The following is a 20,590-nucleotide window of genomic DNA, read 5'->3' as shown; positions in this document are numbered from 1 at the left end:
CTTGGAGGCTTGAGAGGCGGAGCCCTGGGAGGCTCGAGAGGCGAAGCCCTTGAAGGCTCGAGAGGCAGAGCCCTGGAAGCCTCGAGAGGCAGAGCCCTGGAAGGCTTGAGATGCGCTGGCTCTGGGACGGTCGAGGCTACAGGCGCTGGCTCTGGGACGGTCGAGTCTACAGGCGCTGGCTCTGGAGGCGGAGCCCTGGAAGGCTCTGGGATTGAAGCCGTGGAAGGCTCAAGGGGTGGAGCCGTGGAAGGCTTGAGAGGCGGAGCCCTGGGAGGCTCGAGAGGCTCGGAGTCCTGGAAGGCTTGAGATGCGCTGGCTTTGGGATGGTCCAGGCTACAGGCGCTGGCTCTGGGATGGTCGAGGCTACAGGCGATGGCTCTGGGACAGTCGAGGCTACAGGCACTGGCTCACTGACGGTCGAGGCTACTTTATTTTAATTCCATTTACAACAGTGTTAATCACATCTAAGTCTTTTAAAATGTTGGGTGATTTATTTTTTTTTTTACAAAGGAAGTACAAAATGTAACTTCCTTTAATGTTATTAACTTACATGTCAAATTATATGAGCTGTCAATGTTTGAAATTTCATGTCAACTAAAATTGTTTTACAGAAATTAACAAGTTTAAACCTAAAAAATTAAGCAGAATTACACATATAACAATAAAACTCTTGTATCATGAAAAAGTGCAGCGTCATAGCTGTCAGTTCATTTAGATACCCACATGCAACGCATTTTATTTTTTACCTAAATCACGGTAGTGTTATGAAGGCAGACGAAGGCAGACGAGGGGTGAGGATCTAAATGCGGTTTATTGACAAAATAACTAGACAAACAACACTGGAACAAATGAAACGTCCGCAATGGGAAAATAAAACAAAAACACGAAAGACATCCAAGGGGTACACAGGCGGGGTACACAGGCGGGGTACACAGGCGGGGTACACAGGCGGGATAAACATCTACGGAGAGCAAGGATAAGATTCACATATGAACATACACATCCAAACATCTACATTCAACGACCGACAATGACTGGAGAAAAAACAGGGTTTAAATACACAAGCACAATGATGACCAAACAACATGCAGGTGAGACCAATGAAGTGCATGGGCAGTGATGAGGGCAGGGAATTATGGGAAGTGTAGTTTACAACAGTTGACAAGTGAAACACGGGGCGGACAACAGGGGATCGTGACAGGTAGCCAACAAAATAATTTTGCATATACAATATTATAAATGAAATTGGTAAATATGGAATATTGGTCAAACAACAAAACTGTCCTTTAAAGGAAACCCGCATTAACTACATATTTTGTCAAAATTTAGCTCTTAGTCTTTATCTGTCATGTGAAGGCAAGATTCAATGAAAATGGAGTGCACATTTTTTGTAATCCACATTTGGATGAATAATCAAAACATTTTAAATCCATATTTCTTGGTTTCACTGTTGGCATCGGCCTAGGTACTGCATTTTGCCCTTTTGGGGCAAAAAAGAGCTCAGTGTTATAGTTTATAAATGTGCTTACCTGACAGAATATGTTGTGTCCTTGCATTATTGGACCACAAGGTGGTTGTAATGGAATCTTAGTTCGTGGGCAATGGAGGAGTCAGGAGAAAACGAAGCAGGTTCAAGGTCAGTACTTTAATTTGTACTTGACTTCACACAAACAATGGTAACCATTTGTCTCCCTGAAGGAGAGCTTGTGACGAATAAATAGCACTGGCCGCCCCCCCCGTCCCTTCCTGCGAGACCACTGCGCCCAGCCCCCTGTCAGATGTATCAGTCTGCAAATTAAAGAATAGAGAGGAGTCAGGTGCATGTAAAAGCGGCCCCCCACACAGTGCAGACTTTACCTTAAGGAAGTAAGGTAAAGTCTCTGTCCACTGGATCGGATCAGGAGCCCCCTTTTTAGTAATGACAGTCAGCGGGCTGGTGACATCAGAATAACTTGGCACAAACCTTCGGTAGTAGCCAGCCAGCCCCAAAAACTGCCTTACCCCCTTTTTGGTCTTGTGCGCCAGGCAGGCTGCGATTGCTGTGGTTTTGTCAACCTGTGGATGCACCTGCCTGTGACCCAAGTGGAACCCCAGATACCTAAATTCCACCCGCCCAATTGCACACTTCTTCGGGTTGGCCATGTGTCCTGCCTGTCTCAGCGTTTTCAGGACAGCCCTCAGGTGTTGCATATGCCAGCGTTACTATAAATTATAATATCATCCAGATATGCGGCGGCATATACCGTGTGCGGTCTGAGGATCTTGTCCATGAGGTGCTGAAACGTGGCTGGGGCTCCAAACAAACTGAAGAGAAGCGTCACAAATTGGTGTAATCCGAATGGTGTGGAAAAAGCCGTCTTTTCTCGGGACATTGGCGCTAAAGGGATCTGCCAATAACCCTTTGTTAAGTCCAGCGTTGAGTAAAATTGAGCCGCGCCCAACCGATCGAGTAACTTGTCAATTCACGGCATTGGATAAGCACCAAATCTGGACACCGCGTTCACTTTCCGGTAGTCAACACAGAAACGGACCAGGCCGTTGCTCTTCGGTACCAGAACTACCGGGCTGGCCCAATCTCTGTGTGAATCTTGTATTACACCCATTTCCAGCATTGCCTCTAATTATTCCTGAACAATCTTTTTATTGTGTTCAGGAAGACGATAGGGGTGGCTACGAACCACGTGGTCTCGATATGGTGCTCTATGAGTTTCGTGTGACAGGGTAGGTGTGAGAACACGTCCGCAAATTCTGCTTGTAACCTGGCAATATCTGTAAGCCGCGACAGTGACAGGTGGTCTCCGCAAGGGACTGGGGTGAATGAACTTGAATTGGGGAATACCTCCGGCCCGAGCTCCACCCACTCCGGAACTACCGTCACCAGGGCTACAGGTATCGCCTCCCTCCATAGTTTGAGGATGTTGAGGTGGTAGGTTTGTCATGCCCCTATCTGTTCGCCTAACCTCATAATCGAGATCTCCGACATTGTCTTTTGACCTCAAAGGGTCCTTGCCACTTGGCGAGTAATTTGGAGCTCGAGGTGGGCAGTAACACAAGCACTTTATCTCCCTGTGCAAATTCCTGTAGTCGAGTGCCCCTGTCATACAGTCGGAGTTGACGTTCTTGCGCTTGAAGCAAATTCTCCTGTGTTACCTGCCCCAAAGTGTGGAGTTTTGCTCTAAGGTCAAGAACGTATTGAATTAGAGTTTTACCATTCGAAGGACGATCCTCCCGAGCTTCCCATATGACATCAAGCACACTGCACGGCCGACGCCCATACAGCAGCTCAAAAGGGGAAAACCCGTTGAAGGCTTACGGGACCTCTCGTAATGCAAACAGCGGGGGTTTGAGCTATTTATCCCAGTTTTTAGCATCTTCGTGTATGAACTTGTTTTGATCATGTTTTTTAAGGTCATATTAAATCGTGCGACCAACACGTTGGTTTGCGGGTGGTAAACACTGGTGCGAATCGACATAATGCCGATTCACTGGTGCGAATCAATAATAATTCATATAGTTCACAAAGTGTATGTGACATGAATTTTGTGCCTTGATCAGTGAGGATTCTTTCGAGCAATGGCGCTTTTGGGGTGGCCGGTGGATTCACCAACTGACATTCATGGCACGCTGCACACCACTTGCGAATGCCCCCATGAATGCCCGATCAGAAGAAATGGACCATTACATGGTTCAAAGACTTTTTGTGACCTAAGTGGTCAGTCATTGGATTATAGTGAGCCAGCTGGAAGAGTGTTTCCTGATGGCTCTTCGGTACTAACAGCTGAGTTGTAATCTCTTTGGTTTGAGTGTCCTGCGTCACTCGATACAACCTCTCTTTAATAATAGAAAAGTATGAGTATGTGAGTGCAACACCGATCTGGAGCTGTTGACCATTAATTACTTTCACTTGATCAAAGGCGTGCTTGAGGGACTAATCACGTGACTGCTCCAGAGGGAAATCCCCCTCTGAGAAGCCCCTGAGAACGGGAATCCCCCCATCTGCATCATCCTGACATGGAGCTGCTGTTGATGGCCCTGGCACCACTTCACCAGCCATAGTTTGAACATCACACCCCGCCCCACTACTTTACAGGACCCATCCACACACATTGCCCTCAATAGATTTTTAAAACTGGGCCAATTGGTTCCCAGCATTAGTGGATGGGTGAGGTGGGAATTAACCACAGCCTCGTCTCTATGCCTTTTCCCCTGAATCATATATCAATGGTAACCACTGAATACTTGTGAATGTCACAGCACACACCTAACCCTCACCAGATTATTTTTATCCAATGCCCTGCCTTGCACCAAGCATTGGTGGATCGATGTTTGAGAACAACCTCTATCCACCAAAGCTTGATGTGTATCCCCCTTTACTCTTACCAATATACGATACGCCCCTGCCTCATCGTGGGCAGCCTGTGAACAGTGTCCCCACCTCCATTACTGTACACCACTCCTGGTTGTGTCTAGTTACCCAACCTGGGGGGGATAGAGGAGAAAGATGGGGGGTGGGAGAGATCTGGGCGGGGTCTGGGCAGGCCTCCCCACCTCCGAAGAGCCAGAACTAGGCTGAGGGAAACGGGGGGGAAGGGGATGGAACATACGGCACAGGGGGTGGAGAGAGAAGAGAGAGAGGAGACAGCTTCGCCGTCTCCTGGGAATGCCGCCATGTAGTCCTCTGACCCACTCGGACATGCCCCGAGGAAATTGGGAGACTAACTGCTCCAGTACCACCAGATCGACAACTTCCCCACCATTTCCGGCAGGCATCACAGAGCTGCAGCGCAAAAGCGATGGGGCGGCCGTCCTTCCCGAAGCTTAATGAGCAGAAGAGCTGCCGAATCTGCTCTGAGGTCCGACCGACCTCAGGTGATTGTAGTCCAGGAGCCTGGCAGCGGGGAGTTGTTGTGCCACCAGCTGCGCCTCCCCGGAGTGCAGGGGCAACAGGCGGGCCGCCCACTGATCAGGAGGCCACCTCCAAACCTCTGCGGTTTTGTCAAAGAGGTCGAGAAAGGTCTCCGGATCGTCGTTTGGCCCCATTTTCATGAGGGCCCCCGGTGGTACGGCTCAGAGGAAGTCGCAGCACCAGCACCCTCCCTGGCGACCTGGTGCAGGACTTGGAAGCGTTGTTCCTCCTCCAGGCGTACCTCCATGAGGGCATGGTGTTGTGACTGCTGGATGCTGGTGAAGGTCTTGAAGACTTCGCCCAATGGTGAAGACCCCATAGCGGCGTTCTCCACCAAAGCCAGATTCTCGGCACCACTGTAATGGAATCTTAGTTCGTGGGCAATGGAGGTGTCAGGAGGCAATGAAGCAGGTTCAAGGTCAGTTCTTTAATTTGCACTTGACTTCACACAAACAACGGTAACTATCGTTATAAACATAAAGCTAATAAATGTAGCACACTCTCAGATGCTCTCGCTGTTGTGCTTTTAGGTCACTCTCCCTCTCACTGACACTCTCTCTCTCCCACAGACCGAAGCATGACCACGCCCCTCATGACACAGTGGTACTGTATGATTAACTAGGAGATGTAATAAGAACGCATTCAATTTCAAAATACAACATTGCTAAAGTATCAACGCACACAGCAAAAACAGTGACAAGAAAATAATAATAATAAACAATAACCAATATTCATTAAAATAAAATATCAAATCAAATAGAAATTAATGAACATAAAGAATTATTATCTTTGTATTAAATCTATATCAAAGGCTGTATGTATAAAAATCTTTATATAAAAAGACTTTAGCTTTGACTTCAGTGTCTAAAAAGTCAAAATATAGGATTTTTGTAAGATTAACAGCTTTTATAAAAAAGAAAAGAGCAAATTTCAGCAAAGTAAATTTATCTGTATAGTGCTTTTTACAACACACAGTTTCAAAACAGCTTTACAGAAATGTATTCTTTAACATAAATTAAAGCAGTAATATCTGTTATGTCTTAGAATCATCATTGTGCAGTTTAAAAAAAATTTGATTGTAAAATCTGCCTTAAAATAAACAGAAAAATAAATAAGTAAATAATATTTGTATTTAGACCCATAGTAAGCAAGCTAAAAGTGACTGTGCCAAGGAGCACAAAACTCCATAAGATGTTTTTTAATAGAAAAAAATAACCTTGGGAGAAACCAGGCTCACTGTTGGAGCCAGTTCCCCTTTAGCTAACATCATGACTATAATACCAATAATAGCTATTTATGTGCAGTGCAAGTCATGGTTTAAAATGAGTAAACTAAGTAAGTGTTAGGTGCCAATGCTTAAACAAAAAGATTTTCTATGAACTGTAAGATGACTAAAGTCTTTGAAGTCCATTCTGAGTTAACAGCTGAAATGAGCACAGATGTATTGTCCTTTGTTATTTGGCTGATGAAGTCTTTAGTTCAAGTCAAGTCAAGTAATTTTTTTTTGTTTAGCGCCTTTCACAACACACATCGTTTCAAAGCTGCTTTACAGAAGATCAGGCATTAACAGACGATAAAACTAATGTCTATAATGTCGATGAATCATCATTGTGTAATTAAATAAAATAGGATTGTTTATTGTGTTTAAAAATAAGTAATTAAATAATAATTGTTTTAATAACCCCAGTGAGCAAGCTTTCTTGACTGTGGCAAGGAACACAAAACTCCATAAGATGTTGATTAATGGAGAAAAATAACCTTGGGAGAAACCAGACTCCCTGTGGGGGCCAGTTCCCCTCTGGCTAACATCATGAATATAATGTAAATATTACTTATGTATAGTTAAAGTCATGGTTTAAAATTATTAAACTAAGTAAGTGTTAAGGGTCAGTGTTTAAACTTTGTTTGAACTGTAAGATTAATGACCAATGTCTTTGAAGTCCATCCTGGATTAACTGCAGAAGTTCACATAGGTGCAATTGTCCTTGTTAATTGGCTGATGAAGGCTTTTGTTGGCAGTTGTTAGTCTATGCATTCCATTTCAAGATCGCAGTCCATCAATAGACTGAGGTGATGCAGGCAGAGATCAGGGATGTGAAACGCAGTTCAACCTGGCCGGTAATTTCGGTGAGGTTCGGTGTGGTCCATCCTAAATCCAAGGTTCAGACAATGGCATATGAAGTATCCCATGTCTTATGGTTAGAGTTGGCATTAGTTAATCCTCTGAAGCCAATCATAATAGACTGAAGTGATGTTTGGCTGGCACCGGCTGCATTTAGTCATCATCATTCAGCGATACGTAGCAGTGGAGTCCAACACGAAGCATGAATGGTGCTGGATCCAGCCGGTTCTGGTGACCTCAGGATAGGAGTCCCGATGTTGAGACAGGGAAACAAATTAAATAATATAAACATAGATGCCATTCAATTTATTGCAGAGATATAAATCATGATTAATGTTTCTGGTTTCTGGTTCCGGCAGACTAAACTAAAGCAGCCTAATTGTAGGTTGGAGGATAAATTAGGTGTATGCCTGGCTAAATAGATGTGTCCCGAAGTGTCTTTAGTGTCCCGAACACTGTTAGGGAGACTATTCCATAGTTTAGAAGCCAAATATGAAAAGGATCTTCCTCCTTTTGTGGATTTTGATATTCTAGGAACTATTAACAGGCCAGAATTTTGTGATCTTAATGAACGTGATGGAATATAGCATGGTAGAAGGTCACTTAAGTACTGCGGAGCTAGAACATTCAAAGGTTTGTACGTAGTTAACAGAATTTTTAAATGAATACAAAATTTAACAGGTAGCCAATGTAACGATGATAAAATAGGGCTAATATGATCATATTTCTTGGTTCACGTTAGCACTCTGGCTGCTGCATTTTGAACCAATTGAAGTTTATTTATTGATTTTGCTGGACATCCTCCTAGTAATGCATTACAATAATCTAGTCTTGAGGTCATGAATGCATGAATTAGTTTTTTGGCATCAGCAACAGAGAGCATGTGCCGTAATTTAGCAATATTTCTCAGGTGGAAGAATGTGGTTCTACAAACATTGGTAATTTGATTTTCAAAGGACAGATTGGTATCAAATATATCACCTAAGTTCTTCGCTGTTGAAGATGATGTAACAGTACATAAATTATTTGACAATTAGTCCAATTAATAATAATCTAGTCTTTAGATAATGAACTGTTTTTAGCATAAAAAACAGAGAGCATGTTTTGTGTTAAACGTCTAGGTTACTATTGTAACTTCCATTCCCTGATGGAGGGAACAAGATGTTGTGTCGAGTGAAGTGACATTAATGGACTTTCTTGAAGGCCTCGGTTACCTCTGAACTTGAGAAAAGGCCAATGAGAATTTGGCAGTCAGAATTTGCATGTCCCTCCCCTGGACATACGGTTATAAAGGGAGGGAATCATGCCTCTGTTCATTCAGGGTTTGCACCGAGGAGCCGAGAATAAGTTTCGGCCATTGCTGTGGCTCGGCTCAGCATCAAGGCCAGGGGGACACAACATCTTGTTCCCTCCATCAGGGAATGGAGGTTACAACAGTAACCTAGATGTTCCCTGTCTGTCGCTCACTTTGATGTTGTATCGAGTGAAGCAACACTAGGGGTCCCTATTCAGTCATGTCATATGCTGAACCGTGTATGTGCGCTGCTGATGCAGGTGCGGGTAGGCAGTTGCATGCCAAAGCAACAGGCTGTGTCAGACTGCACGTACCCTTCCCCAATGCCCCATATAATCGTCATAAACTTTTTAGGTTCCCGGTATCCCGAAGGGGGGAACAAATCGACGTGCCAAGCATGGGAGCAGGTTGCGCCAGCTGCACCTTTTCTCTCTCTATGTTTCTTGCATAGATTTAAAGCAGCTGGGGCTATCTTAATGCTATCATGCGCATCTTGGAAGGCGTTCTTTTCCAATCCCTATTCTTTCAGGGGGAAAAGACCCCGCAGTGACCACTACCTGCCCTGGCTGGGGGAGGTAAAGAGTGGGGAAATATGTCACATGGGTTTTCAGGCGACATGTGGAATTGGTGCTGTGGTACATCCTACCTGCTGAGAGGAAGGAGTTGCTACAAACACGCCGACTGGGGACAGCAGGGACTGCCCAAGGGAGATGCGGGTCCACCCGTAGGGGACCATACTGTGGAAAATACACAGTGGGGGATTAATCCACAATGTCCATCCTGTGGAGCACCTATTCCAGTACAGAGTAATTTTAGTACCCATAGTGGATCTGGTCAGGGAATTCCTCCACTGAATTTGTGGACCAGAGGGCTAGGGAGGAAAATCATCCAGGGAGCGTGAATCTAGTGGAATCTCCTGGGGGAAAAGAGTGCACGTGATCACCTCAGTGGAGACATTCCGCATTCCCGAGTTCTACATGCTCGGACCTGAGAGAACACGGGACGAGACCGACTCAACCCTGAGTTTGTAAAATCTCCTAAACGTATTGGGTGTTGCCCAGGCCGCTGCTCTGCAGATGTCAGCTAGGAAGGTGCTCTTGGCTAGTTCCCATGAGGATGACACTCTTCTCGTCGAGTGTGCTCAAACCCGCAAGGGGGCGGGCAAGGCCTGGGTGTGATAGGCCAAAGCGATGGCGTCAACCCAGTGGGAAAGCCTCTGTTTGGAGACAGCGGTACCTTTCCGCTGTCCACCAAAGCAGACAAAGAGCTGCTCAGAACATCTAAAGCTCTGCATGTGGTCCACATAGGTACGAAAAGGCTGGGTCTGCCTCCTCCCGGTGCAGTGCTTGCAGGTTCACTATCTGGTCCCTGAAGGGGGTCATAGGCCATAGCCCGGTTGCGGTCTTAGGACGACATGGGTGTCTGCCGGACCGAACTCCAGGCAAGAGTCGCTGACAGATAACGCTTGCAGGTCCCCAACCCTCTTGATGGAAGCGAGTGTGATCAGGAGGGCCATATTCAAGGAGAGGGCTTTAAGCTCGACTAATTATAGCGGCTCGAAGGGGGGTCTCTGAAGGCCTGAAAGGACTATGGAGAGATCCCATCAGGGGAACAGGCATGGGCTGGGAGGGTTCAGCCTTCGGGCGACTCTAAGGAACCCGATAATCAGATCGTGCTTCCCTAGGAACTTATGTCCACTGCGTCATTGTGAGCCAATATGGTGGCTACATAAACCTTCAAGGTGGAGCGGGACAGCCTCTCTTGCAGAAACGAGAGCACTGACCCAACTGTGCATCTCTACAGGTCTTCATATCGGGAAGAACACCAATTTGCAAACAAGCGCCACTTTAGGGCGTATAGTATTTTGGTAGTTGGAGCTCTGGCTTGGTTGATTGTGTCTACGACAGCAGGTGGTAGACCACTTAGATCTTCCCCATCCTGTCCAGGGGCCAGACGTGGAGGTTCCAGAGGTCTGGGCGCGGATGCCAGAGGGTGCCCCGTTCCTGAGAAAGAAGGTCTTTCCTCAGGGGATTCGCCAGAGAGGGGCTGTCGCGAGGAGCATGAGAGCTGAGAACCAAGTCTTTGTGGGCCAGTAGGGGGCCACCAGAGTGACTTGTTCCTCATCCTCCCTGACCTTGCACAGCACCCATGCAAGTAGGCTCACTGGGGAAAATGCATACTTGCGCAGCCCCCTGGCCCAGCTGTGTGCCAGCACGTCTGTCCCCAGGGGAGTACCAGAGTGGGAAATGGGAGGTCTCTTGGGAAGCGAACAGGTCTATCTGTGCTTTGCCGAACCACGCCAAAATCAGCTGGACCGCCTGGGGGTGGAGCCTCCACTCTCCGTTGAGCGTACCTTGTCGCGACAGCTTGTCCGCTGCCATGTTGAGGTTGCCCGGGATGTGAGTGGTGTACAACAATCTGAGTCGCTGCTGGCTCCAAAGGAGGAGATGGCGGGTGAGTTGTGACATATAACGAGAGCACATGCCACCTTGGCGATTTATGTATGTGTAACACAGTTAAAGGATGGGCAAGGAGGAGGCGAGAACCGGCTTGTCTACATAAATAATATTTTAATGAGAAATTTAAAACAAGGACATAAACACACACACGACGGACATGCCCGTAAATCTCTCTCTCTTGAACCATCGTCACCGGCTGCCTTTATCCCTTGCGCGCCTCATCAGGCCGATTGGGGACCGGGCGAGCAATATTCCGCTCCGGCCCCGCCCCGCCCCCCTCCGCTCCACACTCCTCCCGGCGTTATCTCAGGCCAGGGTGTCACCGGCATGACGTACACCCCCCCTATCCCTGGGGCGGGGTGTATCTTGTGTACTGCGTGGTCATCCCCGCCTTCCTCGCCCTGGAAGGAGACAAGAGGGGAAGACAACAACAACAAAAAAATAGGCGAGGGAAAAGGCCAACATGAAAAGAGAAAGAGAGAGAGAGGAGAGAGAGAAAAAGCTCACTCACCGGTTCTCTGATGTACCGTCGCGTGGTCCTCGAACACTCCTCCACAATCAGACGGACGACAGCCGCTCCAACCCCGGGCAAACCGGAGTGAAACCTTTGACCCCCAGCGGGCAGAACGCGCCTCCACTTTTCTGGCAGAAAATGGGGACACTCCTCCGCCCCTGGCAGCGGCTCTACCGCTCCGGGCGGTCGGAGAGTTTCTTCCCTCCTCCCCTCACGGACGGCGGTCTCCCTCAACCCCTCCGCGTCTCTGGGGATGGCAGGGCACTCCTCCGCCCCCGGCAGCGGCTCCCTTGCTCCAGGCGGTCGGGGTATCCAGTCTCCACTTGCCCCGCAGACAACGGCCGTTCCCCGCATCCGGGCGGTCGGCTACTCCGTCACCCGGCAGATGGCAGCGGCGCTCCCCAGGGTGGACGGCAGTGTCGAGGACTCTGCGACGGGCATCCCTCCTCCTTCCCGGGCTTCGGCACCAATGTAACACAGTTAAAGGATGGGCAAGGAGGAGGCGAGAACTGGCTTGTCAACATAAATAATATTTTAATGAGAAATTTAAAACAAGGGCATAAACACACACACGACGGACATGCCCGTAATTCTCTCTCTCTCGAACCATCGTCACCGGCCGCCTTTATCCCTCGCGCGCCTCATCAGGCCGATTGGGGACCGGGCGCGTGATATTCCGACCCGGCCCCGCCCCCCTCCGCTCCACAGTATGCTATCGTAGTGGTGCTGTCTGAGCAAATCAAGACGTTCTTGCCCAGTATTAGTGGGAGAAACCTTTGCAGGGCAAGGATAACAGCCAGCAACTTTAGGCAGTTGATGTGCCAATCCAGCCGGGGCCCCGTCCAGGAGTGTGCCTATTACACACGGTGCCCCAACCCTGTTTGGAGGCATCTGTGGTGACCAAAACACATCAGGACACCTGCTGCAGGGGGACTCCTGTCTGCAGAAAACAGAGGTCTGTCCAGGGATTGAAAGTCTGGCGGCAGGGGGGGTTGATAAACACATGGTACGTGGAGGACTGAGCTCCTCACCCTATCTCTAAGTGAGAAGCCCGTCAGCCTTCTGAGGAAACCAATTTTGTACTCGCGACCTAGTTCTTTCGGTCATGACCCAGCCTTTATGACCATAGGTGTGGGTAGGAATGAAAATTGACAGGTAGATCGAGAGCTTTCCCTTCCGGCTCAGCTCTCTTTTTGTGACAACGGTGTGATAGAGCGAGAGCAATATCACCCCCGCTGCCCCGATTCTCTGGCCAACGTCCCACTCCATTGTCCCCTCACTCATGAACAAGACCCGAGGTACTTAAACTCCTACACTTGGGGCAATACCTCCTTCCCTATCCAGAGTATGCACTCCATCGGATATCCTGTGGGCCCACCACCCATTGGAGAAACCGTGTGAGTCGGGTGCACTGCCATATGGGTGGCAGTGAAGGCCGGGTGTCTCGACGGACCAGACCCGGGCGGCAAAGGCTAGCTCTGGGGACGTGGGATGTCACCTCGCTTGGGGGCAATGAGCCGGAACTGGTGAGGGAGGTGGAGCGCTATCAGTTGGATCTGGTGGGGCTTACTTCGACACACAGTCTTGGCTCTGGATCCAAAACTCTAGTTTGCTAATATGAAATCTTTGGAGTGATTAAAAAATGAGTTTTAATGACTTCAACCTAAGTGTATGTTTAGACATTATCAAACTTTATTTTGTCAAAGTTTATCTTTTTTTTTTTTTTTTATTGTCAGAAAGTGTGTTTGTGCTTGGCGGGTTTGGGACATTTTTTTTTTAGGTTACAAACTGGAATTACAAGGGTGTTATGCTATAAATGTGGTTTATGATGACATTTCTGGTGTCCCCATAATTCAAGTCCCTTAAAAAACAAATTAAAAGATGTTTAATTTTTTTTTAAATGTAAAAATGCAGAAAGTTTTTTGTGTGGATTAGGTTTGAGGTAGGGTTAGGGGATTGAATCTATAGTTCATACGGTATAAAAATCATTATGGCTATGGAGAGTCCACATAAGGATAGCCGCACCAATTTGTGTGTGTGTGTGTGTGTGTGTGTGTGTGTGTGTGTGTGTGTGTGTGTGTGTGTGTGTGTGCGCGCATGTTTTGCAGTCAGCAAGTTGTATTGTCTCACTCCTTCATTTCTGTGAGTGTTTGTTCTGTATTGTGGTTGATTTATAGTTTGTATTTGACCAAAAAAAAAAAGAAAAATGTTTTTAGTCTTTCCCATTCATTTCCTTTGATCAGTCAATTTTGATCTCGCACAGTAAATGTCACTTTTTTCTGACCACTTAGACTTATCTAAACAAGTAAAAAATTGTTTGTGTGTGTTCAGATGGCAAGTGGAGGAAATGTCACCAAGTCTTGTATCACTCAGATACAGCAAACCATTTTTATTATATCGGAAATATGGATTTCGTTAAAAAAATTACAAAATAGTATAGGAAGGTTAAATCAGCAAATAAAATTCTTATGTACAGTTACTGTTCTTAAATTTTTACTTGAATTACATGTATGATTTCATTGAAACACTTTTAAAAAATTGGTAAATTTGACATTCAATATATCAACAATATTTTATCAAAATTAATATTTTAGTCAAAATGATTGCGGTTTCTCTATCACTTAGTTTGGTTGACAAGCAGTGGTGGAATTTCACAAAAACCTAGGGTATAGTTCCCTCTGGCCATACCACAATGACATTTCCAAGTAAACTCCAGTAAACGGAACTACTAAAATTAGACTGTTTATCAAGACAAAGTCATTTGCCATTCAGACATGAGCATCAAGTGACTTAGTCTCTCATCACCCATTGTTGTCCTTAGATACGTTTTTCTTGTTCAAGGACAGAGAAAAAACCTTAATTGGAAGCTGTTGTAGGTAGGGTCAGCATGATTTAGAATAAATTACTTTTATTTACTCATTGACAAAATGTTGTTGTCATTTGTTGGTTTGATGTTACACAAAAGAAATCCTTGTAGAGCTGACCTGAGATGCAACGATGACTTCATTAACCTGTGCAGCGTAGTAGTTTGCAAATGCAGCAATTTTCGCTGAATCCAAGAATAAAGGTGAGCTTTTGTCAGAGGCCTCTAGTGACATCTTCGATTGTGTTGTAGCTAATGCTGTTTGATAACATAGGGAAATCCATTGGAGGATTCGTATTAGAAACTTTAGATGACGTTTCACTGAAAGTATTGGTATAGTCCTCATCCTTTTCACTGCTGCTCCCAATATTCTCCTGCGCACTATTTCATTTCTTTGTTTAGTCTTGCTTTTTTTCATTTTTACTTCAGTATGTTTACAGCTAATCAAAAAAGATGTGCAATTAATTGATGCAATTGACTTCGGCTGCACAACAGCTGTGTTCCGCAACTGGAAGTAAAGTATTGATTTATCCACAGAGAAAATTATTAGTATTATTATTTTTGCAATAATGTACTGTATACATCTGGCTTGAGGGCTGAGGTGAGGTTGTTATGTGTTTTATATGCTCATGTTAAAACTGCCATTGTGATTTCAACATCATTAAAAAGAAAATTGTATTTAATTGCCAAAAACCCCAGTAAAGAACTACATAACCCACAATCCTGAAACGGGATATAATCAGAGAAGTTGCCTTTACGATGAAAACAGTGCTCATCATCTGAGACCTCCCGCTACCATAAATCATAGCTATTAATGGACCCTTCTTGCCAATGTCATGTTCAGATCTGTCCTATAAATAATTGGATTATCATTAACAGGTATCTTCATGAGCAGTTTATTTTCCATTTTGTCTGAATGCTAGAGAATGGCAACTGCCATACTCTGCCATACGCAAATGCTGCCCTGTTGACAAGCACGTGTGCACACTCCATGAAGTGGGCCTATTTGAATTAACAATGACTCGCTTGCTGTTAAGACAAGATGTTTTATAAAATAGAAATAGAAACTTGCATGACTTTGAATTTACAATATTTAAAGATAAGAAAAAATCTGTCAAATATAGTTTTACAAGTAAAACTTACAGAACATTAAACATCAGAAGGAATCTGTCAAAGCACCTGACACCCCACACAAACTATGAGCTTCTATAAAAGCATTTTATATAAATTGTTTGGGTTGGATCTTTTCAGACGCAGCTCTGTACAATCTGTCAAATGTCTTTTTTCAATAGAAACATAATTTCACTACTGTAAAGTCATCTGGATATCTGTGCCCTACCACTGATGTCACCTGTGCCACAGATATCCAACTAATCATGATGAAATTCACTGTTGAATATTTTCATCATTGACTTTTATAGTTTTAATGGTATTTAGATTTTCTCAATTTATTGCTGCAGCCCTTTGAAAGCTTAAAATTATCATTCATTTGCATAAGAAAATAAGCTAACTTTTTATCAGATTTGCAATTAAAAAAATTAAGCTGATGGATTTAAGATGTGTTTGCTCTATCATAATTATCACTCTATCACATTCTTTATTTGTTGTAGAGTGTGTTGTCTCTGCATAATAAATAATTGTGTTGGATCGGATGTATCTTCAGACCTCAGCAGGGACGGGCGGAAGGATAAAAAAGCACATTGAAAAAAAAACATATTTCTTTTATTATATACATGTAAAAAATTGTCATTGTTTTCTTTATCACAAATAAAGAAACACTATTATAAAAAAATTTAAAACACTATTCTGTTATATTTTTTCACAAAATGCACCATGGTATTATTTTATTTTGACATGGTCCGTGGTAATGCCATGTTTTTGACATGTGCCATAGTAAAACCAAGGTATTTTTTGAAGTACCTTGTAGTACCATGACAGTATCATGAAATATGGATATAGTTATCATGTTTAAAGGGACAGTTCACCCAGAAATGAAAATGCTAGTCAAGTCAAAGTCATTTTTATTTCAGAATCGGAATGAGCTTTATTGCCAAATATACTTACACACAAGGAATTTGTAATGGAAACAGAAGCTTCCATTTGTATAGTGCTTTTCACAACACACATCATTTCAAAGCAGCATTACAAAAAAATATTATTTTACAGTAAAATACGTTGTAATATACAAATGTCTTAGAGTCATAACACTGTGGTTCAATAAGCAACATTATTGTAAATTGTACTTTAAAATAAATAATAAAATTAATAAATAAGTCAATTGTATTTATATTTAGACCCCCAGTGAGCAAGCTAAATGTGACTTCTTTGCATTTTTTTCATAATTTACAGATGTGTATGACTTTCTTTCTTCTGCAGAACACAAACAATGATTTTTAGAAAAATATTTCAGCTCTGTAGGTCCACACAATGCAAGTGAATTGTGAGCAGACATTTGTAGCTCCATATGGATTACTTTTATGTTTCCTTTATGTGATGTTTTGAGCTACAAAGGTCTGATCACCATTCACTTGCATTGTAAGGACCTACAGAGCTACAATCATTTTAACAATCATTTTTTTGTGTTCTGCAAAAGAAAGAAAGACATACACATCTAGGATGGCATGAGGTAATAGAGCATTTTAATTTTTGAGTGAGCTATCCCTTTAAGGGCAAGCAGGGCAGATTAATTTATTGTAGGACATATTTCAGTTCCATATTTGACCAAAGATTTACATTTGAAAAAATTAGGTGCTCTGTGGAGATCAGGTGGGCAGTAGATCTGCCCCACATGCTGTCATGTCTACCACACAAAGTGTAACCAAGGTTTCGGCTGCATAACAACTTAAAATGACTGCTAAAATTATGCTTTTCAAATATCCAAACTGCCTCCTGGTGGCTGACCCTAGAACTATAGTTGTGCACAAGTTGTGAAAAAAGTTGACATGCACCAAAACATATTTTTTACTTACTAAATATAAAGAAAAAGTGGTAAAAGAAGAAGGACATGTGACCAAGTTGAAGTCCACATGACTAAATTATTTGGGGACACTGATGGATTCAGAATAAACAGATTTTTTTTGTTCAAGCCTTTGTGATTCGGAAGGTATAAGCAAAAATATCACATTTTGGCCATTTCTCACCAAATTTGGTATACAGGCTAATTTTGTTTCATAATTTCATAATGCTGTTGATTTGTCAGATTGTTTTTGTAAGGATATGTTAGCTAATGACTCAAAGATGTTGCATGCCTTGCAACCTTTTCACTCAAATGGTTGCAAAATTAAAAGGATTTTGTTTTGCTGTAGCTTTCCAAATTGGACAAAATGTTGCATGTGTGCTCAAAAGTTTCTGATATCAAAGTATTCCAAGTTTTGTAAAGTTTGGACTTTGCATTCCGAAGATATAGGCCATTGAGTAAATTAGGGCCAAGCCCAAATAATTAATTAGCTTGTATCTTCTGTTTGACAAATAAAAAATCTGAAAACATAGCTTTGTCAGGATGGTCCCTAGATGACACATACAACATTCTGAGCAAATCGGACAAACAGCATAGGAGTTCACAAAATGAGATTTTTCAGAAAATTCTAAATGGTGGAACATTTTTCAAGACTGAATTAAATTCGGAGATATATGTTTTATTCGTGTTGACTCAAGGAATCAGAGGAAATACAATTTCAGAAGTTATGAGCAAAAATGCAAATTTTATCCTTATACTGCCACCTTGTGGCCGATTCTCGCCAAATTTGGTATACAGTTTTTTAGCCACCTGTAAGTGCACAAAATGGTGGAGTATACAGCTCCATTGTTTTGACATGCTGCTGACTTAAAATTTTGAAACACTGAAAAGGGGAAAGGACTTACTGCATTTGCTGAGATTTTAAAGTGTGCAACCAGTTGTTCCTCGTGGTTACATTATACTTTATTAACAACACCAGAGTAAATTAAATACATACGGGTCAAAGGACAATGTTCATGTTTCGAGATGTAGTGTGTCTGGGAATGTATATACTACAAACCACCATACATCAAGAACATATTTTATTAACAGACCCTTAAAAATCGAGAGTTCATGGCAAAATTGTCGCAAACTTGCAGCAAATTCGCCACGGATCATTTTGAGCTTTGCGGCAAATCGCACTACTGGTGAAGAGCTACAAACTTCTGGCAAACATTTGCAGCGAATCACAAGCTGATTTGCATGAGAAAATATTAAGTGACAAGTTTGCGGCTAGTTTGTCAGGACTCTATATTTTTTGAAAGGGTTATACAACGTCTACAGTGGGAGTGACTTTGCAATTTTTCTTCCTTAATATGAATTATTTTAAAGTGAAACAGGGTATTAAATGAGAAAAAAAAAATTAGGGCAGGACTTATATCCATGGATAAAAAGCTGATAAAAGCTTATCAGCTTAAAAGCTTAAAAGCTAAAAAGGAAGGCCACTTCAGAGGCAGAGCAAGTTATTACATTTTGATGAAAGATTATAAAAATATCTATATTTAATGTGCACTAATAAATACTGCACAAAAGACGAGAGACAAAATGAGCATGTATTAAGAAAGTAAATAGATTACATTTTGATTTAATGTTTTCATAACTAAGTGTGACTAAATATATATAGCAGATAGCAGTGAGCTCTGTTGGATTAAACAGTACAGATGAAAAAGTCTTGACATGTTTTCTCACGCATTCCATAAATACCAGTATTTTCAAGCTCTTCATGAGGTGGTTTATTCAAACACAGGCCCAAGTGATAAGTGCTTTAATCATGTTTCTTCTTCAGGCTTTGCAGGCACTCCTGGTTACCTGTCCCCTGAAGTCTTACGGAAGGACCCTTATGGAAAAGCTGTAGACCTGTGGGCATGTGGTTAGTCTCATTTGATTAATTTCAGCTGAGGAGAATCTTCTGAAAGAGGACACTTAGTGCTTACTATTTATCTCAAATCTGAAAGCATATGCTTAAATGTTTGAAATTAGTTTTGTAGACAAAAATATTATTGTGCCACCATATTCATTTATTTCATTATAAAACGAAGATTTTATAAAAAAAAAAAATAAGTTCCCCTTCTGTCACTCACTCGACGTTGTGTCGATTGTAGTGACACAAGGGGCTTCTTTTGGGAGCCTCGGATACCTCTGAATATGAAAAAGGCCAATGAAAAATTGGACAAAAACATTTTCTCCCAGGATGCAAATTTGCCTGCCGACACAACACTACCTGCTCCCCGCCACCCCGAAGCCCCACCGGGTATGTCAAAAGCGATCGTCCCCTTAATGTCCCTCACGCAGAGCTTAGACGCGTGGCTTACGCTCTCCAAACTGTCGCGCTGGCTTACCAGGACCATCCGACTCGGCAATGCGATTCATTTTACCAGGCATTCACCCCATTTCAGCGGCATCTGCCCCACTTCGGTGCACAGCAAAAAAGCCAGCACTCTGCACACGGAAGTCGCTACCTTTTTACAAAATAATAGGATGCGATAGAGCCTGTCCCTCTAGCCAAGATATAGAAAGGTTTCTACGGCACTTACTTCATCGTACCCAAAAAAGGAGGTGGGTTGAGGCCAATCTTGGTTCAGCAAACTGGTGTCCTTCCCAATCTGAAGACCCGCAGAAGTGCGCAGTCGGGGCAGTGCTCTCATTCCTGCAGGAGAAGCTAGAGGGGCGGCTGTCCCCCTCCACCTTAATGGTGGATGTTGCCGCTAAAGCGACCAACCACGACGCAGTGGGCGGTAAGTCCCTTAGGAAGCACGACTTGATTATCAGGTTTCTAAGAGGCACCCGGAGGTTGAATCCTCCCAGGCCATGCCTGTTTCCCTCATGGGATCTCTCTGTGGTCCTTACAGGCCTTCAGAGAACCCCCTTCGAGCCACTAGAGTCAGTCGAGCTAAATGCCCTCTCCCAGAAGATGGCCCTCCTGATTGCGCTCGCTTCCATCAAGAGGGTTGGAGACCTGTAAGCATTCTCTGTCAGCGACACCTGCCTGGAGTTCGGTCCGGCAGATGCTCATGTCATCCTAAGACCTCGACTGGGCTATGTGGCCAAGGTTCCTACGACCCCTTTCAGGGACCAGGTAGTGAACCTGAAAACACTTCCCTGGGAGGAGGCAGACCCAGCCTTATTGTTGCTGTGTACCTATTTGGACAGCACACAGAGCTTTAGACTCTCTGAGCAGCTCTTTGTTTTCTTTGGCCGAAAGCGGAAAGGGAACGCTGTCTCCAAACAGAGGCTCACCCACTGGGTAGTCAACACCATCGCATTGGCCTATCAGATCCAGGCCTTGCCCACCCCCTTGCTGGTTCGAGCACACTCTACGAGGAGTGTGGCATCCTCGTGGGCATCGCCAACAGCACCTCTCTAGCAGACATCTGTAGAGCAGCGGGCTGGGCAACACTCAATACCTTTGCGAGATTCTACAATCTCCGTGTTGAGTC

The 20,590-nt window shown here is 44.0% G+C and overlaps 1 protein-coding gene across 4 annotated transcripts in view; it reads left to right on the top strand.

Annotated features, from left to right (window-relative positions):
* camk2a (calcium/calmodulin-dependent protein kinase II alpha) overlaps window positions 1-20,590 on the top strand; it is a 234,142-nt gene that overhangs the window by 73,657 nt on the left and 139,895 nt on the right. For all 4 annotated transcript variants that reach the window (XM_052103734.1, XM_052103733.1, XM_052103732.1 and 1 more), the window contains exon 8: window positions 18,940-19,023. In XM_052103734.1, the coding sequence (XP_051959694.1) occupies window positions 18,940-19,023 (84 nt within the window). The remainder of the gene's footprint in view (window positions 1-18,939; window positions 19,024-20,590) is intronic.

The sequence above is a fragment of the Xyrauchen texanus genome, chromosome 34 (assembly GCF_025860055.1).
Source record: "Xyrauchen texanus isolate HMW12.3.18 chromosome 34, RBS_HiC_50CHRs, whole genome shotgun sequence".
In the NCBI taxonomy this organism is placed as follows: Eukaryota; Metazoa; Chordata; class Actinopteri; order Cypriniformes; family Catostomidae; genus Xyrauchen; species Xyrauchen texanus.
The sequence above is the reverse complement of the archived record's forward strand: the minus strand, read 5'-3'. Positions and strand labels throughout refer to the sequence as shown.